Raw genomic sequence first — 24,664 nt, 5'->3', positions numbered from 1 at the left:
TAATATGTTGCCCTCCACTTTTCTCTTGTGGGAGTGCGGGAGCGAGGGGCAGGGCCACCTGCCATCGGCTGYGAGGAGGCGCTCTGCAAAGAGGGGAGGAAAAAAGAGAAAAACTATTACTAATACCTCCTTCTCTCTAAGAAGTGCTCTAGAAACTGATAAAGAGAAAAACCTCTGTCTACAGACACTTAACAAAAATTTAAGTTTCATAACCTGCCTGTAAATGGAATACAGTAACGCTCTTCACRCTGTTGTATTATTTTTCTTTTCATTAACTCTTGTACACGAATTGAGCTATCAATAAAAATAATGGCTTAATTAATAGAACTATTTGCCAGTCTAATTGGTCGCACATGCACCTTTATAAAAATTTGGAGGGGGGGGGAGGAAAAAAAAGCTTTTACTTAAAGTCTTAATTATGTTTGCTAACAGCAGCTCTAAAAGAGCATCACGCTGGGCATTACGAGCCACTCTGAGAGGGCCCCAAGCTGCATCCCGGTTCGGGAGCTTTCCTCCCGCCGAGGCGGGCTCACATGCCTCCAAAGGGGGACCCACGCCACCCAAAAGTTAGAGCTGTTTCTTGGGAATCGCATGGTCATATTTTTTTTCTGTTCATTGCGACTGAGGAAGAATTAAAGGAAAGGGTAAAAATAGGAAACAAATTGCCCATGATTTTTCAAGTTCAGATGGTTCATGTCCCGTCTGACAGTGAAGACGGCGCATCGGTAATCGAGTGTTTAAGTTCTTGGACAGGGCCGTGCATGTGCTTCCTGGTCTAAGATCACTGGCTTTTCCACTGCTGCTTGAAATATTTCCATTGCATAAACACAGCTCGGCTTAAAAATCAAAACAGATCCCTGTTTTCCATGCGGAATAAGAGTTAATGTCGCGTGGGCCTGGTGTTAATTAAGTGCAAGCTTCCCCCCCCCCCCCCAGCACCCCGCTTTTCCCCTGGTCCTGTCCTCCCTGCCTCGCGCGACCCGGCGTGGCGCTGGCGGCAGGTACCTCTTTGTTGGGTCCAGACGCGCGCTGATGGGCTTTATTTCTCTTTTTCCCTTTCTGTTGGCAGTGACGGTGCAGGAAGAAGTGGAACCTACATCCTAATTGACATGGTTCTCAATAAAATGGCCAAAGGTGAGAACCCAAAGCCTTGTTACGTTCTCCGTCCTGAAAGATGTGGCTGCGTTGCCACGGCAACCCGGGGCGTAGTAGTCCCAGAAAGCCTTCGAATAAATCAGAGGCAAATTGTGCTCGTTCCTGAACGTTCTCAAGTTGCATTTGCCCACTCATGGGGATCTCAAAACACAACACGCAAAGCAAACGCTTTATGAATGAGCAGATGTGTTTGTGCTGTCGAGAAGTACTTGCATTTTAACTTTATCATTTAAAATAGGTTTCGCAGTTAAGGAAAAAAGACACCTTGGGGCTATGTAATCATTGGTTAGCGGTTATCCAAGTTAGTTCCTGGGCTGCTTCGTGACTGGTACACAGCCGGCCGTCACCTCCCCAGCAACAACAGTCAAATACAATTACTTATCTTTTCATAGCTGTCCGTTGCCACCATAGTGCCTAGAAGATGTGATCCTAGGCGAGGGTCCCGTGTGCCGGGTGCTGCACAGATTTGTCTTTCAGGAGCAAAAAGGCTGTAGTGAATCGGGCAGTAAACTGAAAAGAAACTGGCTAGTGCTCTGCTGCCAGCTCTGCCGCCGGCTGCTCAGTGCTGGGCAACTCATCTAACGCCTGTGCCTTCGTTTCCTAGTCTGCGAGGTGTACTTTTATGAAGTGGGAAATCCTCTTTCTCTCCATAAATATATACTATTCCTTCTTAAAAAGAAAAGGCTACAGATTCTCTGAGAACAGGGCCTTTACTTCTTATTGACTAGTAAATGGTTCGATGTGGGAAATAGTTAAGATACTGTGAAATAATCTTTATATCTCAGAAATAAGCAACACTTTAAATACTGATTGCTGCCTTCAAAAGGGAGGAGGGTAGAGGTAAGCATGTTAACCTCATCATATATTAAAGCCATCATGGTCAATGTTATTTGTAGCTTGTACCCTCCCACATGCCTTTGGCTATGTTCGTATCACAGTTTCATAGGACTGCGTTTCAAGAGTAAGAGAAATCTCATGTGGTCAGAAATAAGCAAAAAATACTCACTTGCCTTCCTTATTTCTTAAGCTTAATTCTTGCACTACCTTGATCTGGCATGATGCACAGGTGTTTGCATTTAAAAAAAGAAGGATTAATTGTAATAACATATATTAGTTTATACAGAGAAATAATATTTATAATAATATTTAGTTCTTTGTCTTCCAATCACTTTACAGTTATTATTTAAAATCTTTAACTCAGACATATATAGTTTAAAACACACTCCATGTTTTGCAGTCATCTATTGCTTCCTGAAACTTATGTATCCCAGTTCTGGGGGACACAGTGATGTGCTGTTCCCCTGGACAGAAGAGTTTAGCATTTTTTCCTGCCCTTATTCTGACTGTTAATATGTCTCATCAAACACAGACATAACGGGTATGTGGAACTTGCTAGTGATCTTAGAAGAAGTTGTGTGCCTGTCTTCTCCTCAGCACTGTCCTGAAAATTTTTCAGTGGAATGAGATTTTCATTCTCATTGGAAAATTGGTTTTCATCTGGGATATTTCAGATACTTGGCATATGTCACGTGACAACCTAGTCTCCAAAAATGCAAGCAGTGGTATCTAGTAAAATTAATGATGTTCATCGTTGTTAGATACTTGTTGAGCTCATTTCGGTCTTCARCAATGAAAAGCTGCAATGCAAACCAGATTTAAAGTATATGCAATTTACTTGCAGAAAGAAGTAAATGAGAAGTATTTTCCAGCTTCGGGCTTTCAACCACTTAAGGAAGGATTGACTTTGTTGTAAAAGCACTGAAGAATGCCATTTATTGACTCCATTGTACCATGTAATGTCAAATTCCACTTTAAGTGCGGGCTTAGTGTTTCACAAAGCGCGACAAGTCATGTGAAACTGGCCAGAGAAAGGCGTCGCGGGGCTTTCTGAGCGCGGTCACCCCCATTTTGTTCTTGACCTGCTCCCCTCTGCCGATGGGGCTGTGCCGTTGGAAATCCCCTGACCTGGGGCTTGGCTGGGGTTTAAATGAAAGATCAAAGGGCAGAGCGGGCATCTCAGCCCTGCTGAGGTGGGCCTTTCCCAGGCTGTCACACTGTGCGGCCGCCAAAGGTTTTGTTCTGGCAGGAATCGCGGCCCAGCCTGTGCGGCCGGGGCCCTCTTTGTCTGCCCTGAGAAGCTGGAGGCCCAGGTTGAGGATCCAATGTTCATCAAATGATCAAAGGGGCCTGGAGCCCTGGACATGAAATCTTTCTTTCCATTTCCTTTTCTTAAAGAATGAATTGCACGAGTAGCAAAGAATGCCATTTCCAAAGCTTTTATGTGGAGTGCGAGGACTAACTTTAGAGTCCTTCAGTTCTAAGCATAAAAATGTAAGTGCACTTTCAATCTGGGCCCAGCTGCAAGGCCAGCATCTAGTAACATTTCTTTCAAAAAGGCTTTTAAGGATTAAGGCCTTCAGTCTTTCAAAAAAAAAAAAAGGACTTTTAAGAATAAACTTAGAATAATTTGCGTTTCTTGTTCCACTGTCTGGTTTATTAGAAAGTAGACAATAATGCATTTTTAAATCAAAGTAAATAGAGGAGTACTTAGTTTCGGCAGTGGGAAAGTAGAAAGCAATCAATAAATGCTTTGGCTCTTTAGTGGGTTTTTTAATAGGGTAGATTTAGAAAAGGAGCTCCCTTTTCATGCAATGATTTACTTTGCTACATTCTCGTAGACAGTTAACTGTAAATGCCTTTGTCATTAACAATTTTTTCTCCCAATGCTCATTGAATTAGTGCTAATACTTATTCTRTTAAACATGTTATAAATTCATATTTTCTACAGTCATGCCTGTTGCCATGTCTCCTATTACTTTATACGCCAAAAACAACTAGCAAGGAACCTGTTCCTAAAGCCTGCCCATGGCAGGAAAAAAGAACCGAGTTGGCGAGGATTTCGTGCTACCCAAGTCAACATTTGCCCCGTCGGTCTGACGGAGCCACCCCTTCGAGAAAGCCAAAATGAAACGCGAAAAAGCAAAGTGCCCTGTTTTCACGCACTTGCAGGAAAAGTGAGGGCGGGCGGTAGAAAGGCCCCAGGAGCCGGCATGGGTCAGCAGCGCCGGGCCCCCCCCGGGCGGGTGGCTGAGCGCGGGGAGGGTGCCCGCGCGGGGCTCCTGCGGCCACCGGAGCCTGGGCTCGGCAAACACCTTCCCAGCCCCCGGCTGCCTTTGTGATTCAAACAGCTTCGGCCTTCGGGAGTCCCTCCGGCTCTGCACATCATCATGAAGGGTTTCCTGTTGGGTCAAGTTATTAATGAATTTCGGTGTCCTCTGTACAATAAATATAATGACCCCATCTGTGCCCACACTTCAGATAGCCACATTAAATAATCTTATTAGATACTGGAGCAGTTAGAGAACAGCGACGGCTGTTCACTGCTATCATTTCGGTATCATGTCGTTGGAAAGTTTTCAATGTGAGCGTATCCTTTTGTTTAATTGTTCCAGTAACGTGGCACTCTTATTTATCACTTAGTTTATTGCTGTAATTATTTTTAATACTATATTCCATATGCAGAGGAGCTCTACAGCTCTGATCCTCTACCCATCAAAGTAATAATGAAAACCAAGCAGTGTAGAATCTGACCTTACAGTAACATGTTTAAATATTGATACTACTTTCTAATGAATGTTAAAATTTTAAGACAGTTACCAAAGTCACCTCTAATTTCCCTTGCAGACAGCTTAAAACACACTTTAGTTTTGAGTGGGAAGTTTAGAAGATTTCTTTTAACTCTATGTGTGCTTCATGATTTGAATAAGGACTGAAAATGATAAATTGATGGTTTTTCTATATAACAATTTTTCTATATAACAATGCTTGCTGGACTTTTGACACAAACTGTTTTTCTGAGGCTGATTTCTGATAAGAATTTTAACACTCTTGATGTATTAACAAGTTTTATCTTTTGTTACTACAGAGGATAAACTGATTTAGGTTAGTTTACTTGATATTCCTTCCTCGCTCCAAACTCACAGTAACTCTGAGCTGTTCAGCTTTTTCCCCTTTTTTTCTGATCTAGAAAAAAGTTGCGAATTTTCTCCCTTCTCATCTTTCCTACAGGCTTATTACAAAGACTAAAAGTCTGATATATTGCAAGATATTTTTATTGAGTGTTTCTGGCATGACAAAGAAAAGAATGAGATTATGGGTCTTCCTGCTTTCATTTTTCTGAACTGAGAGGCTTGGATAGTGTAGGTAATAGTTTGATTTTTAGATATTAATCCAGCTAGCAGCTGTTTGGGGTTTGCTGACCATCCATTTTTTTGTGTTTGAACTAGCTGGAGTGAGATGAGACGAAGCAAAGGCAAACATGAATTCTAAACTCCTTGTAAAGTATTGATTTCAGAATTGCAAAACCCAGCAAAAAAGATTTGATTTAGCAAAGGCAAACCAGCGGTTTCTTCTCCCGCAATCAAAAGCATGGATTATAATGGATGAGTCCGCGTGCGGTGGCCTGGGCTGGCCGAGGAGGTCCCTCCCCGGGTCCTTTTCCTTGTCCCCACCATGCTATTGTCTGAGGGTCTGGTGAGTCAGCTCCTGAGCACATGCACTGTATAGCATGACATTTTAGGGCAAAACAAAAGATTTCTTAATTCGCCTTCTGACTCATCATGATCAAATGATTTTGGCTAATCTGAACCCTTGCTGAGGTTTTGCTTGTCTGCTATGTGAATTGAACAATCATAATGAAGTTGTAGGGCGAGCTCCTCTCTAACAGGATTTTATGAAAGCAAATGCTTGCCCATATTAGAGTTAAAATGGATTCAATCTGCTATTTTTTGAGTCCTGACTCAAAGACTGAGAAAATTCTATTCTTCAATTGTACTGATATAAGCCTAGAGCAACTTCCTGGACATCAGTTATTTCTGACATACTCTGAGTAAATGAGGGAATATTATTGGAACCCAGGGTCCAGTTTCTCCTGTGAAAATAAAATTTAACACACCGTATGCTTCTTACAGTAGCTGAGAGAATATGTAGTGTAAAAGAGAGATTATGKTTTTTTTTAAATATTAATGTTAAGAGTTAAGAAGCAGGAATAGAAATAAGTGGAATTCTTGAGGAAAATTTATGCAGAAAAATTCCTAACTTTAAAATGKGATTATTTTCATTTTCTAAGTTTGAATCTGTTGCAATGCTAATCCTGGCGATTTGTCTTTGCTAGATTTAGATTATTATCTCTAGGAAAAAAATGCAGGCCAGTGAAGCCCAAAATTTGGTTTTTGGTTTGTGCACTATTGTGCCCCCCACAAGATTGCCTCAAATCTTAGCAGCAATGTTCACCATGTAATTCCTGAAATGTTCCTATTTCAATTTCTGAAAAAAAGTTCTTTGTGTCCATGTAAACATATCATATGTTGTAAGGCCAGTTTTTCAAATGAGCTGCCTTTATGTATTGTAACTTTTATGTAATGAGTTACCCTGGAAACACAATTAGGCAAATAGTGCTCATTCTTGCAGGCTTTCGCAGAAGATAATTAATCACAATGAGAGCTGGGCCCCCAGCTACACGCAAAAGCGGATAGTGAATGTATAGGACAGTTTTTTACGGTAGAGCCTGTGATGATTAGGGAGCCCTCACTATTTAGAACAAGCTGTTTAAAACAATATTCAGTTGTTTCCTTTGCAAAACACATTTTGATGCATAGAGCTTTAAAGCTGTTGACTCTGTAGAGTCATCAATTAGCAGTTCATAAAATGAACATATATAAAAACACCTCGCGCATTTGAGAGGTAGAGGTTTCAAACAAAAAGTAAGCAAGTTATTGATGTAATTTATTTATTTTTTTCTTTTTAAAATAGTGTATATACTGGCAGAGAATACTCTAAAAGAGCCATATTTTGTGACTTCTTTGCAGTTCTGGGGATTTTATTAGAAAAGAATTGGGACTAGGAAAGTATGGTAGAAAGCAAACCTAATTATTCAGGGTTTGGAGCAAATGAATTGTGAAGAAAGACTGATCAGACATGGACTATTCCTTGGGAAAAGGAACACGAAGGGGGGTCCCCATAGAGCGTTAGAAGACCCTGAAAGGAATGTATTGATGTCAATGAGCAGCTTGAGATAGTGACTAATTTGAAAACAAGAGGTCATTGACTGAAACTCAGGAGGAGACAAGCAGATAAGGAATTTGGGCAGTATTTTTTCACACAATGGGTAGGTTAGAATATGGAAAAGTGGAAAAGCTGGTCATAGAAATACTGCGCTATCAGTTCAAGAAGCAGCTGGGCAAATGTTTGGAAAAGGAGGTTTATATACAGAGTGAAGAACTACTTTTTTGTAGTTAATCTTATGCAGCAGTCCATAGAGGGATTGGAAGAGAAGGGATTTGAAGAGAAGAGTTTAATTGACCAGATGGTAGTCTTCTGGCTGTTAAGGATACAATATATATTAGCAAATTAAAGTGTAATTACTCCACAACTTCTATAGCTGGACCAGTTCTGTCACTTTTATAGATAACTCTATTAAAGAATGAATCCCTAATAGTTGCATCTTTTATTAAGCTCAATCCTTGTACTGTCTTGTGAAATCACTACTACCTACATGCAACATAAAATCAGAGTAACATAAAATGTAGTTCTTACAATTTAATAGATTCATGTGGGCGAGCTGCTTCTGCACCCCCTTTAAAATAAATTCTCATGTCCAAAGGGGACTCTAAGATGTTTTAGGACAAACTGAGGAGCATTTTCAGAAGTGTGATTTTGAAATCAGCATCCTAACCTTGTTCATGTTTGCTTCAGCATGTGGAGATGAACTGCCTTTGAAGCAGTTAGCCTGTAGTTTCTGGAAGAGGTGCTAAAAGAAGCAGAACGTGTATCTGTACTATACAGGGGCTGATATTAGGGAACATCTGTAAGCAGGCGGTAACAACACAGCCACAATTCTTTCAGAGCTATCATTACCCTTTGTGTGTGTCTGTATGTGTGTGTAAGTTAAATTTAGGTGTGTGTACTAGTATTTTCTACAATGGCCATAGGTGAATATTGGATATTTTATTCTATATGAAATACATCTCATTATCTTCTATTTCTTAAATGTAATAATTTAGGCATATTCCTATCAAAAAATTGTGCACTTTTAACTCCTGGGGAGGCTGGGGAAAACCTAGATGTAAAACAGAGACAATTCCTGTATGATGTGAAGTATTCTCAGGTGCAGTGGAAGTGCGATGGAGCCTTAAATTAGCATCCATTTACTTCAGTTACAGTGTGCACTTTCTGCATGTTCCTGTGGGTTTCCAGTTTGCTTTTGTAGGGGTTGTAGAATTGACAATAAATGCATCTCTCCGGTTACCATTTCCTTCTGCATTGACAAAGGATATTAGCTGAAGAACTGACGTAACAGCAGTGAATTTCTGTCGCTGCAAGACTGGCAAAATCAGTGTAGGCTCAGATATAGTTTTTGTCTGTATCAGTTATTTAAAAAAAAAAAACGGGCAGTTCCTAGATCCTCCATCTTTAGTATCAACTTCCTTTGAATTGCATAATGAGAAAGTCATAGGACTTACATTTATACATACATGTAATACGCAAGTGCAGTTTTCAAGTATTAATGTAAAATGTATAAACTGTAGCACTGTGTATACTGTGTAATGTATACTGTGAGTGTATGTGTATGAATGTCACAATTCATTACTTCCCTTTTATTACTTTGATTATTTATTCCCTTCTCCATCTGCATGCTTGCTTTGCCTGTTGTTGTTGTTGTTGTTGTTTTTTAATAAAGGTAGTGAAATGTTGATTTGGGTTATTTTCAGCTGTATAGAAGCACTTATATATTTTGACTGAGGTTACAGACAAACAGCATTCACAGATTCAGGTGTAACCACATACATGCATGCACATGGACTTTGTTCATCTCAGGGAATAAGCTTTTAATGAAAATGCCAGTCTGAATACATTTGTCTTCTTTGTTATCTTTAAAAGTGTGTCCCTCACTAGCTTTTTGTTGATGCTTTTCTCTTTCCTTGAAAAGCATCAAATGATCCTTCTGGCCAATAGCAGAACTCCAGCAGCTACAGCAGTAGATATCTCGATAAGTACAAATGAAAATTGCTTTTATTTTTACAGTTTCTAGCTGGTGTTCAGCTCTCTCTTTAACTCTAATATTTACAAGTGTTTTTATTTAATGGACCCTCAGACAATAAAAGTTGAAGCAAGAAAATGCAGTGTTTTCTTCCAGCAGAGCCCTGGACAACCAGCAGTTACTAAGCATTTTCATCCTTGTGGCCTTCTCTAGACTATACTGTGACTGGTATATCTTCTTGTTGTGGTTCCGTGTTGGTTTTCCCCTTGCCATTTCCATCCAGATTGCCCTATTAGGGCATGCGGGAAGAAGGAGAAAGCAACAGACATGAAACGCAGACCTCAGACCCCTCTTAGATTTAGCAGATTGTGGCATTCATGGAACGGATCACAAAATGGTCTTATCTTCTTTGGCCCAACGCTGCAGTACAAAACTTCATCTCTGTTAAACTCTGGTTCTTTCAGCTAACTTTAGCAATGTAAAGCATCTAGCATTAAGTATCTAGCCTAATCTAGTTGTCTAGGTCTCCTCAGTAGTCATTGGAGAATGAGATGTGCCTCTGGAGGGTAGTTCTCAGGATGAATAAATTGCCTTCCAGAGCTTCCTCTCTCCATCAGCTGTCGGGAGGCTAGATGACTAACTCAGCTTCTAGCTTCAAGGATGGCTGGAGTAGATAAGATGAGCCTGGGCCTTTGAGACTAAGCTAGTTAGTATTACTGGTATGTCATTAAAACTAATGGTCAGTGAAGAAGTGGTGTTACATTCCCCCTAGTTATGACCCTTTCTTCTTTAATCAGATTGAGTTTGCCCCTCATAAGACGTGATTAAATGTTTCCTTGCAACATTAAGTACTTGATGGGGCAACACTGGAGCTGGGACATGAGCAGTCCTTGCAAAGTTGTCGCTGGGAAGCTGGAGGTGTCTGGGGCTTCGGGGGCATTGCGAATCTATAGCGTATCTGTGGTTATGTCTAGCCAGCTTGGAAACAGTACAGCTGTGGCAACATCATACTCCATGAGTGCTAATTTAGCCTGCTAACTACGCAGAGAGGCTGCTTCCTGAACCTGAGCTCCCACTGGAGATGTGCCCTTTTTGTGTGTTAGGCTTCTGTCAGACAAGGCTCCAGTTTTGGTTTGTCCTTCTCCAGGAGGTTTGTGTCCTCCTGTCTCCTCACTGTCCCCAGTTCACTGCCTGCCTCCTTGCTAAGGCAATGCTGAGTGCAGGAAAGTGGTCAGGAGGCAAAGCCTTAGCCATTCTGCTAAACCCAAGACAACCTGTTTCTCACAGGGGGAGAGCATAGAGGTTGCATAAAGCCACTGTGCACGTGAGGTTGGTTTGACCATGGAGCATCGCTCCTCTTTCAAGTGAGTCGTGCAGTCATTGCCAAAACATGCAGAACGCTTGTATTCTTCCTAAATACAGACGCACTGTGGTGAGACAGCTGATTGGCCTTGCTGACACTATGTTTTAGCCCTTAACTTCTTCTCGTGTATTTTTGCTATTTCATAATATATAGGCTGTGCTACACAGATGTGATTCTTCCGTGGTGCTCCTGACAGCCTGCAAATAGTGTGCGGTGCCCGACTCTGAGGCTGAAAGGTTGCCAATCAGCAGCATCTTGGAAATATTAATTGGATCTTTTTCAGCTTCTACCAAGATCAGCGGAAAGAACTGTATTAGGGACTCTTCCGTAGAGATTTTAGCAAGCCGGTTTGTAATCTGACCTAACAAGTCTCTTTGCCCATCAAGGCCTAATTCACAATCTATAAAATATAATAAATATAAAAAGATGCATTAAACAGGGAATATCTGACTAGAATGAAGCTGAATGCCTACTGCTAGAAAAAGAAAGGTAGTTGACAGGTCATTTCTGTATTCCCTTCGTATTCCTCTCTTTTTTTTGCTGTTGGGATAGATGCTTATTCCCTCACAGATCATCATCATCTCCTCAAGGAGAAATGGTAAAAGTCCTAATAATCCTCCATTTACAACCTCTCCACATGACTCCTACATCATATATTCAGCTTTGTGATCACTTTATGATCAAGGGGAACAGAAGGAGGGCTGAGAAAGGTGCAGAGGCTCTTGAAAAAAAATAGTATCTATCTCGGTCCTTACCTCTCTACTGTCCAAGTACCTTGTAACCATTAATGGATTCACCTTCATAACAACCTATGAGGAAGGAAAAAATTGTTCATTGTATAAATCTAAACATAGCACCCTAATGGCTAAGCCATCCTTTAGTGTTCACAGTAACGAATTTATAATCGTTCTGCAGAATTATAATCTATCTTTTCAAGGATATATGCTTATAGATCTGGAAGTTGTTCCCAGCTAGAAAAATCTATTTTAATATGCTATTTATGAGTAATATATATTTGTGAAACATTCACAAAGAAAATCCTTCAGTTTGGGTTATTTAAAAAGAAACTCCCCACAAATAACTACTTTGATGAAGTATTTAAGGATCATTTTATTTTTATAAATATACAGAAAATTCAGAGCCTCTAGAACCTAAAATATTCCTTTTAATGTAGTGCTTTAATATAAAATTCTGTCAGTCCCACAGAATCTACTGTGCACTTTTCATTAGTAATGAATAAAACAGGATTTTTGACTTTGCTTTGAGCGTAAGTCTGTTCAAGCCTATTGTGTAAAAATAAAATCTCATAACTTCCCTTAATTAAGGCAAAGTTTTCAAACATTTATGTAGCAACTGCTGATTGTTATTATAACTGGAAAAACGGCAAGTTTTCGGTTGCGCGGGCTCCTTAGATCATTGAACCTGAAATCCACTTCTTCAACGCTATGCCTTCATCATTTCTTCCCAGCTGATATCTGAGAACATATTATATATTACTTGGTTTGTCATATTTTTGCACCATCACAGTGACAACAACGCGACCGCAATGTGGAAGGCATTGCCCTGCGCAGACCCTTTCTCATGCGCTTGCATGCCTGTCGTTATGGGTCCCCCGTCATGTTTGGGGGCAGCACAAGAGAGGGAAGGTTTCATTATTGTAGTAATAAAACTAACATTAGCATTCAAGCGATCTTAAAGATTGCAAGCTGCTGCTGGTTCCCTCATGGAGCCCTATTGCAGCAGAATTTGGCTAGCTCGTTATTTATTGCATGAGAAAAAGGGAATTCGGCTTTTACCCATGTTTTTATGACACGCTGAATACTCTGCTTATGTGACTCTCTGCGGCCAAACCCTTTAACCCCTTGAGAGCCGCTAATCAGGAGCACCGGCTGCTAAGTGCCAGGGCGCTTCCTGCGCGGGTGCCTGTGGGGAGAGGGAGGGCTGGAAAGGATGCGACCCTAAACTCCAGCAACGGCTTCGCTCCTTGGGGGCAAAATATAATTCAGCTTGCGTCTTCTCTTGTTTTCTCTCGGTTTATTCAGTTTCTGATGTGGATTGTTGGGCATTCACTGTAAACGCTTCGAGCCCTTAAAAACGTGGTAGTTAGTTAACTGCTGAAGCCAAAATCTGCCTTGCACTGGCGTGGAAGTATTTTGGGGCATATTTACTCAACTAGTTCATTGAGCTGCTCAGGGTGGGGAAAGGTGCACACAGGCTGGCTCACAAGGAATTATTGCAAATGCATGGTCTGCTTAAGAAAAAAAGCATTGCACAGTCACTTCTCATTACTGCTGGTACTACATCAGCTCAATCTCATCCTAAGTTACATTTTTACGTTCACTTAAAACAAGCAATGAAATTTGATATGAACCTGTGACAAACATAAACCAAATTTATTCCCTATAGGATAAAATACAGTTAGAGCTGAATTTTTCTTTATTCTTTAGATGCTGCTTTCTTTATCCCTCCTTTTATTTCCCGAAACCGGAAGCACTGTTAAACAGGGGAAGAAAGGACAAAAAATCTTGCCTCTTTGACACGTTATATTTTCTTTTCCAGTTATCTTCAGTGCTCCCGAGCCTAGTATTTTTAACCCTTCCTCGAGGTTATTTGTTGTATGACAATAAATTGACATCTCTAGCCATTATTGTTGGGCGTGATAGTTCAGTTGCCTGAGCAAAACGTTTCCAATACGAAATATCCTTGGAATCGGTGGGTCAAGCTCCTTCAGCTTTTTCTCCAAACTGTTTTGTGAAATTTAGTTCGTATGTGAGCTTTCCAGCTAAGCAATCTTTAAAACATCTTAGCAGTGTGTAGCACTTTGTGTCCATCTAAGTAAGAGCATGATTTGACCCTGATGTCTTTAGATGTGATTTTCCTCTCTCCCAGTGTCATGTACCATACGCTGTGTTCTTTTTCACCTGAAGTAGCTCAAAAGCATAAATAAAGTGCTTTTGAACACTATAGAATGAAAATTTGTTGTTATGCCACTCTGTTATATTCCTATGTATGTATGCTATTGTTAAATTCTCTTTATATATTATATAAAGAGGAAGCTTCAGTGTGAATTTTTGTCATATTCCAACAAAACAATTAAAGAGAGAGTTGAAAGTTCACGCTGCAGTTGAACACTGAGCTCTGATCACCCGTGAATGCAAGTGGGGTCCAGGCTGCCCTTCGAGCCTTCGAAGGCTCCTCCGTTGCCTGTCCCTGTCGCTCGAGAGCTTTCTGCAGACTGTCACACACATCAGTGGCAGTGAGCTGAATTTACATGATGTAACAGCAACTCAGCATTAGTATGAATAGAAAAAAGCCCTCATCACAAAATGGGTTTTAATAGTGGACTAGCAATGTATATATTTGAACACATTTGTTTTAGGCACAATAAGGGAATAGATGCAAAATATGTGGCAGTGGATGCGGGAAAGGAAGAGAGAGAGTTTCCTCATGCAGAGAGAAAACAAGTCATGCTAGCTTTCTCCTGTGCCATGGATTTCATCCTATTTCCTCTGAATTTTCTTGTCCCAAGATATCTTTCCTTCAAAGCAGCTGCCCATCTTTGCAGCCCTATGTTTTGCTGATCAGCCTCTCTAGGCACTTAGGTAGTTGCTGTCACCATAGTGTCAGAGGCATTCAGAAATGTTAAAAATGGGCAGCAAAGCAGTCTCTTCCCTCACTTTCCCTTGCCTTTCTGTGTAACTTAACTAACTGCCTAGCTGGAAAGAGAATGAGTAAAGCTCATCCTCAGAAACGAGATGCTGATTTTGCTTCATTAAATTCTTTCTTCTGTCAACAAATCTGTGCTTTGTGGTGCTGCGGACACTGCAGATGGCCTGTGATGGTGCTGCCTGACTTCGCAGCAAGATACACACTTTGGGCAAAATCATAATTGTGCTTTCCTTCGCTTTTTAATTACCTGTGGCTGAAGACATCAGAAGGGCTTGTAGGTGGCATGCTGATCACAACCCATATGTTGGGGATGCTGACCAGTAAAATCTGAAGTTTCGGTGACTTCTACTGGGAAAACACTTCAGAACAAGCTTACTGTTAAGCACACTGGCCCACTAGGGCTATTCATACGTTCCAACATAAGCATATGCTTTGGTGTTTTGCTAAATCAGGATTTTATGATCAGGCATTGTTCATACTATTAGGCATGTCATTCCACTAACGATGATAAAAAAGCAAGCATCACTTCACTAGTAAATGCCTGTAACCTGCATCACAGAAATGAAGGAATTAACTCTTTCAAAGGTAGGCACAGAAGCCTGTCTGTCCATTAAAAAGGGGTTTGGGGTCTTGTCAGGAACCTTTCTCCTGCATCTAATATGTTACTGTATTCTCCTGGGGCTGGAGTAGCTTCAACTAAAGAGCATCCCTCACTGGACAGGGTGGACGTGCACGTTTCGGGCCACAGGGAAGCCCGCGTGGCACGCGAGGGGGCCGCTGGGCCGGGAGGATCACTGCCGTCCTCCTCGCAGCACGCCGCGGAGGCTCCCGCAGCACCGCCACTATCCCAGGCCCTTGGTGTCGCTGTGCGGAATTGTTTTCAGATCTTAATTTCGGAAAGAGAAAACTCAGTGGCGAAATTCCTACCTACTTGTATGTGCGTGTGCGAGACTGAACATTGAAATGAGCTACCTTGTGCTGCCACTGCTACTGTTTGCACTCTTGGAAGCACAAGCCACAGCTTTACTGATGCTTTCGGATAAAAGGCAACTGTAAAAACTGCAGCTGACTTAGGGTATAATTATTATTACTGTCCTTGCTCTCTGATTTTAAGGCATATGAGCTGTGCATTGCTCTGCTCCATTGTGTAGTTTTATTTTTGCTTTTAAAGTAAAACCTTCTGTTTTGTTGAAATGTCCTCCATGTAAATTCCCATACAATATGTGGAAAAAAGCAGCAAAAATCACACAATGCCCCAATCCCATGGTAATGAGCAAAAATGTCTGTGTCAGATACCCCTTCTAAGCTGTCACTGTTACACTTCCAGAGTGAATTCTGATACAGCTGAAGAACATGTTTTTAGGGAGGCCCTTTCAAATTGATTATTCTTCTAAAGTTGATGTTATTTTTAAAGATCTTCTCATGTCTTTTTTCAAATTAATCCAAATTAAATCATTTACTTTTAGTTGCCTTTCTGAATTTTTGAAAAGCTGGTGCTGAGTTATGAAATTGTGTTGAGTAAATGAGGAGGTGCATGATGTTTACATTGACATAAACCTAATTACAGCTATCCTTAAGCCCTTAAATTCCAACACCTCATTTGATTTACAATAAATGCTTTTTCGGAGTTCACTAGAATGAAGAGTGGTAAGTGTTGGGCTCAATTCTGCAAATTCAGTCCTGGGAACTAGACCTTTGCAAGTGAGCTATTGCAGCAGCCACAGTCATGTCCGGCCCCCCGAGGTAGGTTAGGTATCTGGCTAGGCACCAGGAGCTAGGCACCTGGGTTTCCTGTGTGCCCTTGGGGAGGTTTAAATACCTGCAGAAGGCAGTCCCAAATATACACGTGCTGGGCTGTGAGATTCCTAGGGCCACACAGCGGGAAGCGGTTACCAAACTGTACGTCCATAGTCCTCTTCAGAGCACACCTATGAATATCCTTCAAAACGATGGAGCACATTGCAGAACGTAGCCAACGCCTATCGTTGATAAACTGTCTTAACAATTAAAGCATCCATACAAGAAGGGAAGACCTGAGTTGGATATCTTCCTCAGCTTCAGAGGAAGCTTTCAACTCTGAGGGCTTCCAGCTGGGCTTCCACCCTTGGGAAGCATGCAAGGACTCACTGGAGGGACCAGAATCCTGATTTCCTCTCAGTCGCCTCAAATAAAGTGTATCTGGTTGGCACTTAAGGAAAGTGAGGAAGATGTTTTTGAAAAGTCTCTGACTGAAGAAGAAATTGAGGAGGAAATCAGCACCTCCTAGTCCCCTGCAGGTCTCTAGGCTCTAGGGTATTACAGGACAGGTGAGAGGCACTAGGACTTGCTTTGCTCCTCACCCATCTTGTTTTCAAAGGAAAGCAGCTACATTTGCCCTGAGGAAGGGAGCTGGTCCTCAGAGGAGTGAGGCTCTGCTCACCTGCTTTCTGCATGCTGGTGTTGCTGTTCGGTGCACGCAGCTGTGTCCGTGCACCCAACATATAACCTAAAGTAAATGCCACAGATCTGCCAGCTCAAACAGGGATCAGGCGGCAAGATGCTCTGGCAGGTTCTAAACTAGGAAGCCATAGGCAGGTTTCCGAGATCCCAGCTGTGGGGGACAGAAGTTCACCTAAATCCTGTTTTAACAACATAAATCTTTGTGTGGGTCTGGCCCTTAATTCAATGCATACTCATAGTGGTGACAAAGGAGCGCTTGGTGGCATAGCCAAGCAGGACCCCTACGTTGTGGCAAATATATTCTGCTCTAGGTGCAGAGGCATTTTTAAGAATTTGCTTTTCTCTGGCTTTCCTTGAATTAATGTTAATAAAAGCTGCCCCAACCTCTGCTTTTTCTATATGAACACAAAAATTGCAGCTGCCTGCCAAGTCTGCTGAGAGATGGATGTAATAATTTTCAATTGGACTGGTAGCCCAAAGGGAACCCGATAGCAAGAGATTGACAGATGCAGCATGGATTATCTTGTGCTCTGAACTCAGCCCAATTTGTGGTTTGTTGCAGGTGCTAAAGAGATTGATATTGCTGCTACCCTGGAGCACTTGAGGGACCAGAGACCAGGCATGGTCCAGACAAAGGTACTGTCAATAAATCCACTGGGATTTTAAATACATTAAAGGTCTTTCACAGTAGTTGTTTTCATGACAGAAGAGAGAGGGTATGACCTAATTTAATGCAGGTCGCTTGCTGATTACTCTGTTTGGCTCCCTACCAACTGAGGTTTATTTATGCTGAAGATTTATCTAGGCTACTTTCTTTGGTGTTTACTGCTCTTTCTTGTACCATCTCCTACATCTATCTTGATTACCATATATGAAGGGCAGTCAAGACAACAATCTATAGTCTACTAAAGAAAATGTGTGCTTAAAAGAATGTTCTTGCTTTAATCCTCAAAATATGGATTATTTTCTCAGAGTACCTGTGGTTAACTATGCACGTAATATTTTTTAAAAGGCTTCAACTCATTAAAGGGAATATTAACTGCTGCATTTGATTTTTTTTTTTGAAAAAGGTTTTGACTTAAAGGAAATAGTTTAGGAGAAAATCGAGTCATGTATAGTAACTTTGAAGGGAATAGCCTAAAGCCATGTCCTTGATGAATGTAGCACAGTGACTACATTTGTACCCTTTCGTAAGGTGAATATCTTATTCTATAATTACTGTCAGCTATAACAGTTTTGGAGTTTTTGAAAATGTATAACTTTTAAAGATAGCTGATAGTGTGATTGTAGTGCTTTAAATTAGAAATTAATCTCTCTATGGTTGTTATTTTCAGTGATGTATGGAATGATATTTTGGGGTATTTGCTGCAGGTTAAGAGCTGCAAATACAACATTAGAGAAACTCATTCACGGAGACCAGAGGACTCTGTATACGGCATTGTAAGATACTGAATGAGAGATCCTGCCCCAAACTGAGTAATATGCAATGGGACAGCACTCAGTCTCGGGCAGGCGGGGMCTAGCAGCAATGTCTGCAGCATTTAGGGAGTTAAAATTGCTGAGGGACAGTGGTGAAACAAATGTGTTCTGCAGCAATCATTGGCTCATAGCTTTTCTTGAATCTCTTCTTAATCATTTTATCTTCCCATTAATACTAGGAGAAGTGGTGCTGCAGAACTGTTGGGGGGGGGTTAATTATTATTTACCAGTTAAGTAAGTGTATGAAAAATGATGAGCCAGTCAAAGCTAGCTAATCTTTGTCTGCGTGTAAGACACAAAATTGAACAAATCTTTATTCTGCTTTGGTTATTCAGACTGGGAGAAAATACTTAGAGCACACAATATGCAATATTTTATTCTGAGGGGAGATGCAAGTCCTGAACTACTTTGTAAATGCATCCAATTTAYATGGTAGCTCTGTAGAAATACAGAGCTCTGATTCCAGTGTCTCTCTGTTTAGAGAAATTATAGCTTCTTGCCTCCAGCAAAAGAAAAAATATAGCTCCAGAACCAAAGAATAAGGTTATGCAAACAACTTCTCTACGTTAGCTCAGAAATAGTTACCTGAGTCCCCGAGATGAAAATCTCACTAAAGACATTGTGTTTCTCCCCTCCAAACATTTATTTGGAAGCACTCCAGGAAGAAAATGTATCCAATGTTTTCATCCAGAATGAAAAATTTTCTTAGGATATTGCTTATCTCTCATCTTGCTCCTTCTTCCATCATTGTCGTTTTCTCAAAACCACCCAAATCACTTATTCAAGCTAATGTCTTGCAAATTATAAATATCTGGTTACATGCTAGCAATGCACTGTCCCTGGAGAATTTTTCTGATGGATTTAAACAAATCCCTGTGCTTTCCCAACTGAATACAAATGAGGAATATTAGACTCTTGGAGTAATTTAAAACAATGGATTAAAAGTCAGGTTAGAAATGCCAATTACAGAATATCCCCAGGCAAAATAAACACCAACTTACTTTAGCAATGTTATTGTGTTTCCAGCAGGCAGCGCTCCACATTTTCAATAAGCATGTGAAAGATTTGTTTGCAACATTTTGTCTTCTGGAAGGGATCTTTAATTCAAGAGCACTGTATATAATAAATGGTAATGAAATTATCCTAACGACATTCTGCATTTCTGAGAAGCATAATAGAGGGTTTGTGGTTTTGCAATTTTTTTGCAGGCCAATCATAAAACAGAGTTGATATGCCACATATGAAAGGAAAAAGCAGTGAAAGAGGATGAATATTCTCTGAGAAAAATATATTTCCTTTTTTTCTCCTTCTGCATCTTTCTTCATGTAATCTTCTTCATTCTGTTATATATGATGCATACACTCAGCTTGGTTTTCTTGGCAATTTTTTTTGGAGTCTGAATGAAAACATAGCTTATCGTATTTTTCTAAATATATTCATAYTGCCTCTGTGTTTTAGGTGGACTGACATCACAAAATGCCTGTCCACTTCTGTTTTCTAGACAAATTTAGATATTTAAGTTCGTCTGCAGTTAGTCTTGCATATGTAAATAACACATGTAAATGATAGTATAGCCATACAAAACCACAACCTGAGCTCCTTTAAGAATTATTGAAATTAATTTCATCCAACTGTGGCTGTTTTCCAGTAAAGGTGTGGGAGGAGTGTTAAGGCTTTTCTCTGAAGGGTAGTAATGCACAGCAATGAAAGCTCGGCTATTTGGATTTCTCCTGTGCGTATTATCCCGAAGGAAGGAGGGGGAAGGCGCTCAGCTGCCCAATCCCGGGAAGACAGAGTCCTTGCCAATCCCATGTGTCTGCTCTGCTCTCCCTTTCACTGCAGCACTGCACAGCCAGTTACGAGCTCTGACGGTGAAGATTATGCTTTCTAAGTTGTTTCACCTCAGCAATTTAGGGTTGCAGCCAAAGCAAGTTGGTGGTCTCTGCTGAACTTGTCTCCAAAATCCATATCTGAACTTCAGTTTTCATGCTGATCAATCTGAAGTCCTCGGGTGAGAGGGGTGGGTTTGCCCCTGTTGGTAGAATTGCATTCTGTGCTCGTGTTTGCTCCGGCAAGRGCTGAAGGCACCCGTAGGTCAGAGGGTTCCCCAGTTTGGCAGCTGTTCACAGTAAGGTGAACATGTGTTGGACTGGCAAGGTTTAAGGGCAGATTTGCTCAGTGAATAAATGGAGAGTAATTTAAGCTACTTTCAGCTATGGGACTAGTATTTAAGTATTGTAGTCCCTGATTTTATGAGCTTTTCCTCACTGTAAAATGTTCAGATGAAGAGCACATTAGCTAGCCTCATTACTACGGGAGGCGGCAGCTTCTCTTCTTCTGAACTGACGCCTACGTCTTGGAAGAGACGTCTGAACATCTCTGAAACTTGGCTGGATCACCGTGTCAGCCCCACACTTGCTCRGATCAGCCTATACTGTTGTTGTGTTTGCCGTGCTCCAAGGCCTGGCAGACCAGGAGGACCGGCTGCACCGCTCACATCGGATGGCTGGAGCAATASCGATCCATGCTGTCGGCGTCCCAGCAGCACAGCACCCGCTCTGCCCGTCTCCTGTCAGCTCCAGCGGGAGGGTTTCACATCATGCCTGGGTCTCAGGAACAGCTTTCAAGCCTCTTTGGGTAGTCGCTAAGGACTTTGCCTCGTTCGACGGACTCTGGGGGCTGCACTGATAAGGTCGGGCAGCCACTTGTTCTTTCGGCCRAGTCTCTTCTCCTTGGAGCCTGGTGCCACTCGTATGTTGTCCCAACACCCTGAAGCATTTTAGCAGGTACAGGCACCTCGTTTTGTTCTTGACGCTGCGTGTCYGGATGAATGCCCTCTCTGCCTCGTCTGCCTTCCAGCTACTCTTCGTGTGCTCTGTCATGAAATGCAGCTGCTGCTCYGGGGAGGCCACCAGCATTTCCAGACTCTTCTTTAATTGCAGAGACCTTGGGGAATGGAGGGAGGGAGAGGCAGACGTGTACACCATTTTCAGTGCCTAATGAGGGTGAGTCCTTACTCTTTAGGGTGAATTGATGTCTGATTAAAAGTTACTGGATGCCATCCAGCAAACATACAAGGATGCCACTTCGACAGGGCCAAGCAGATAGCAAAATTCTGGAACATAGGGTGTCTGTGAGAATTTAGTCTGATTTTTTTTCTTCTGTTTGTGTCCAGCAACTCCCTTCATTGCTTCTCTCTGTGGCATCTCCACGTAGGAGATGACTCTGCAGCGGGGCAGGACAAGGCAGAGAAGACTGACACTGAACTGCAGGAGTTACAAGTCGCCCGTCTTTCTGAACTATGACTTGAACATCTGTAATTTGTCCTTTCATCCTTCCTGCAGATTTCCACAGTAAAGTGAAACACTGGAAAATGAAACATGAATGAACACTGTTAGTCTAGTAATTGCCTTTAGGGTATGGCTGCGTTCTGCACCCACATGCTGTTGTAGCCTACATACCTCCACCCATGCTGCACAATGCCAGACAGCTAGGGCAAACTGAGGGTCTGAAGATACCTACTGGACCACTGATCTCCCAGCCCGTAGGCACAGATAGTGTCCCTTCAGTGATCTCAGGATGCTTTGCAGGGTACATCTCAGACATCCTCTCTCAAAGTCAGTTCTTCCACAGCTCTTGACCCCTGTTGGCTTAAACCGCTAGAATACTTGTAGAAAATCCAGACGCTTCTGCACAGTCCTTGACTTGTGTCCATCAATTGCTTATACTATGACTAAACTTGTCTTTTTTATCCTGAAAAGAAGCAAACTCAAAATCATCCTGTCAGATACTTCAGTAAGCTAAATTTCTGACAAAAATTCCTTGCTTAGAAAATACCACGTGTTAGCCTTGAGGAAGTAAAGCTCCTAATGTAAGACTAGACAGTTCAGGAACATGTTAGGGTTGTGCTTAGGTGAGGTGGGCATTCATGCCTGTGTCCTTCACACCTCTGCTGACCCGGCGCAGAAATCTGTTAGTAGTTTTGGTTTTATGCTTACAGGAAATCAGTAGCAAACAAAAATTTTCCCAAGTATTTCTTAAATGTCAAGAGAGTGATCTAAATATTGTTAGGTAATGGTTGGGTGCAGAAAAAGCAGTTAAAACGGCAGCTGAAAAAAAGAAAAAAAACAGGTAAAGCAGAGAGTAGATATTGTTTTGTATAATAGATATAGTGTGAGGAAGTATTTATTCTAGCTGATTTCAGCTAGAAACACTCCTGAGAGAAGCCGAAGACTCTCCTTTGCAGTGTCTCACCTATTTCATATCTCAGTTATGCTAATACGTTTCCATCTGTGTGTCGGAAGGAAATGGCTAGTGATCAACTACTCCCAAGCCTTTCTGACCAAGCACTTGCAATATATCATGTGTCCCAATAGCTTGGTTTCTGCTACCAACATTTTTCTCCATTAAAATGACTCCRGCTTGAAGATGCTGTCAAACATGGTATATGGCATCAATAGTCCCCGAACATTTTGTTCCCTTCCATTGGAGTGTACCATCCATCCTGCATATTCATATTTTTAGCAATGTCTCGAGGATGCTTTGCTGCAGAGCAGTGCACCTGCCTTTCTGGAAGTGTTGTGTTTTATTATTCAGGGGGTGTGTTTGTTCTCTCCGCAGGAGCAGTTTGAGTTTGCTTTGACAGCAGTTGCAGAGGAAGTGAATGCAATACTCAAGGCACTTCCACAGTGACCGGCTCGGGCTCCTAAAGGCTCCCTGAGGATCCAGCCCTCGTTTCCTTGTCCTCAGTCCCTGTGAATGTTCTTGGAAACCGTGACCTGACCTTAACTGTGTATCTTCTGTTGTAACCACATAGTGATAGGGTCCTTACAAACTTCTTTAGCTGGTAAAAAGTTCAACAGTTAAAATGTGTATTCTGTTTTGGGGGGGGGGGGGTGTTAAATAAATTTTACAAAGTACATTGAAGCCTCGGATTAAGCGACAGAACAGTCCATCCAGTTCCTTTCACATCCTCGAAGCCCTGAATGTCACACTTTGAAAGCACACATTCATATTCTTAATAGCAAATATACAGTATTGTGGGTAATTAGTGCAGTCAATATCGTCTCAGAAAACAGTGTTCTGTTATATTTTGTAACTTCTCAAAGGCTGCGTGAGAGCGGGGGCCTGAAGGGGATGGTGATTGTTCCGATACAATGCCGAGCGGGAGCCTGAACCGATGCCGAGGGGGTCGGTAAACACAGGTCCAGGCTCCGGCAAAAGAGCCCTTGCACCTTTTCGTGCTGGGCTTTGGCAAGCAAATGTTTTCTTAACTGTTGTTTACTTTTCAGCTTTGCGCCATGAATGGAAGAAAATCTCAGCTGTGAGTAAATAGGCGTGCGCAGTTGTTGCAACTGGGGAGAACGAGCTGGTCACGTTAATGGGAAGCCGAGGGGTAATGAGCACAACAGCTCTTCCCGGGCACCTACCACTGACGTAGCGGGAAAGGAGAGAGTAGGCTAACCCGAAGTCACGAGTAAAGGCCCTGTCAGCAGCCAGGGAAATGGCCGGAGCTGTTACGGAAACAGATTGTTGATTTTATGGGATTACTGGGGAAGAGAACGGAACTCTCCTCTCTATATTTTTTGCATTTCCCTCTGTAAAAACTGTGCTGTGCCATCCTTTTTGGACCAGAACGTGTACGTCTGTAAACGCCTGGCTGAAGGAAAAATCTCCAGTCTGCATTTTATGATTCACATGGAGTTTGTCTGATCCAGACATTTGTTGCATCTCTCTGCAGAGGCTCTGTCCTTGCCTTGTTCTGAATGATACGTTTTAACTAAATATAAGGGATAAAGAAGCACACAGGTTCAATCGCAGAGATTCTTGTGTTCTAAAAAGCCTAATGCCTACTGTTGCAAAATAATGCTAAAATATGTATGTAAATGGTTTGGTTATGCAATTTTGCTTACGTGAATTCACAGTTCTGGTTGTGATACTCTTCTAGAGGAATGGAAACTTCTGACAGAAAGTTCTGTACTTTGTTCAAATGAAGGGCCTACAGGTAAAATTATCAAATGTGCTTATGTGATCTAAGCTCGTAATTTTGTTTTCAAAGGTGAATTTGAATTAGATCTAAGCTACTAAATGTCGCCTTTCCTCTTGAAAATGGGACATGAGCACTTTTTCATGTGTTATCCAACATCTCTGTGATTTAAGGTTTCTGGGTGGTTTTTTTTTTTCCAAAATCTTAATGGTGTTGTATGCTTGAAACCATGCCAGGTTAATTATTTGACTTCAGCATTGAAAACCATATAATTGATTTTAATTTGGGAGGGGGAAGCTTTTATAAACTTCTATTCAGTGAAATGTTAAAAATACAATATTGCAAAGGTTTTCTGGAACAGAGCTAACCGGCACCTATTGAAATCAACCATGTTGCAATCTTGTGTTGTAGGTGTGGATATTGGTGATTTTTTCTTTTTAGCAATTAAAGAGTTATTAAAAAAAAAAAAAAGCAGAAGACTTGTTACTTTTCTCCATASATTTTTGTGTGCTGTACTTGGTATGCACTGTTGCTT

At 41.5% G+C, this 24,664-nt stretch overlaps 1 protein-coding gene across 1 annotated transcript in view; it reads left to right on the top strand.

The window, feature by feature from the left end:
• Positions 1–22,835, top strand: part of PTPRN2 (protein tyrosine phosphatase, receptor type N2) — a 506,489-nt gene extending 483,654 nt beyond the window's left edge. The window contains 3 exon segments of the mRNA XM_026069273.1: positions 1,070–1,134; positions 17,227–17,300; positions 22,764–22,835. Of these exon segments, the coding sequence (XP_025925058.1) occupies positions 1,070–1,134; positions 17,227–17,300; positions 22,764–22,835 (211 nt within the window).
• The last annotated feature ends 1,829 nt before the right edge of the window (positions 22,836–24,664 follow it).

This window comes from Apteryx rowi, unplaced genomic scaffold, assembly GCF_003343035.1.
Source record: "Apteryx rowi isolate R43461 unplaced genomic scaffold, aptRow1 scaffold_29, whole genome shotgun sequence".
Taxonomy (NCBI): domain Eukaryota; kingdom Metazoa; phylum Chordata; class Aves; order Apterygiformes; family Apterygidae; genus Apteryx; species Apteryx rowi.
Note: the sequence above shows the minus strand (reverse complement) of the source record. Positions and strands in the feature narration are given on the sequence as shown.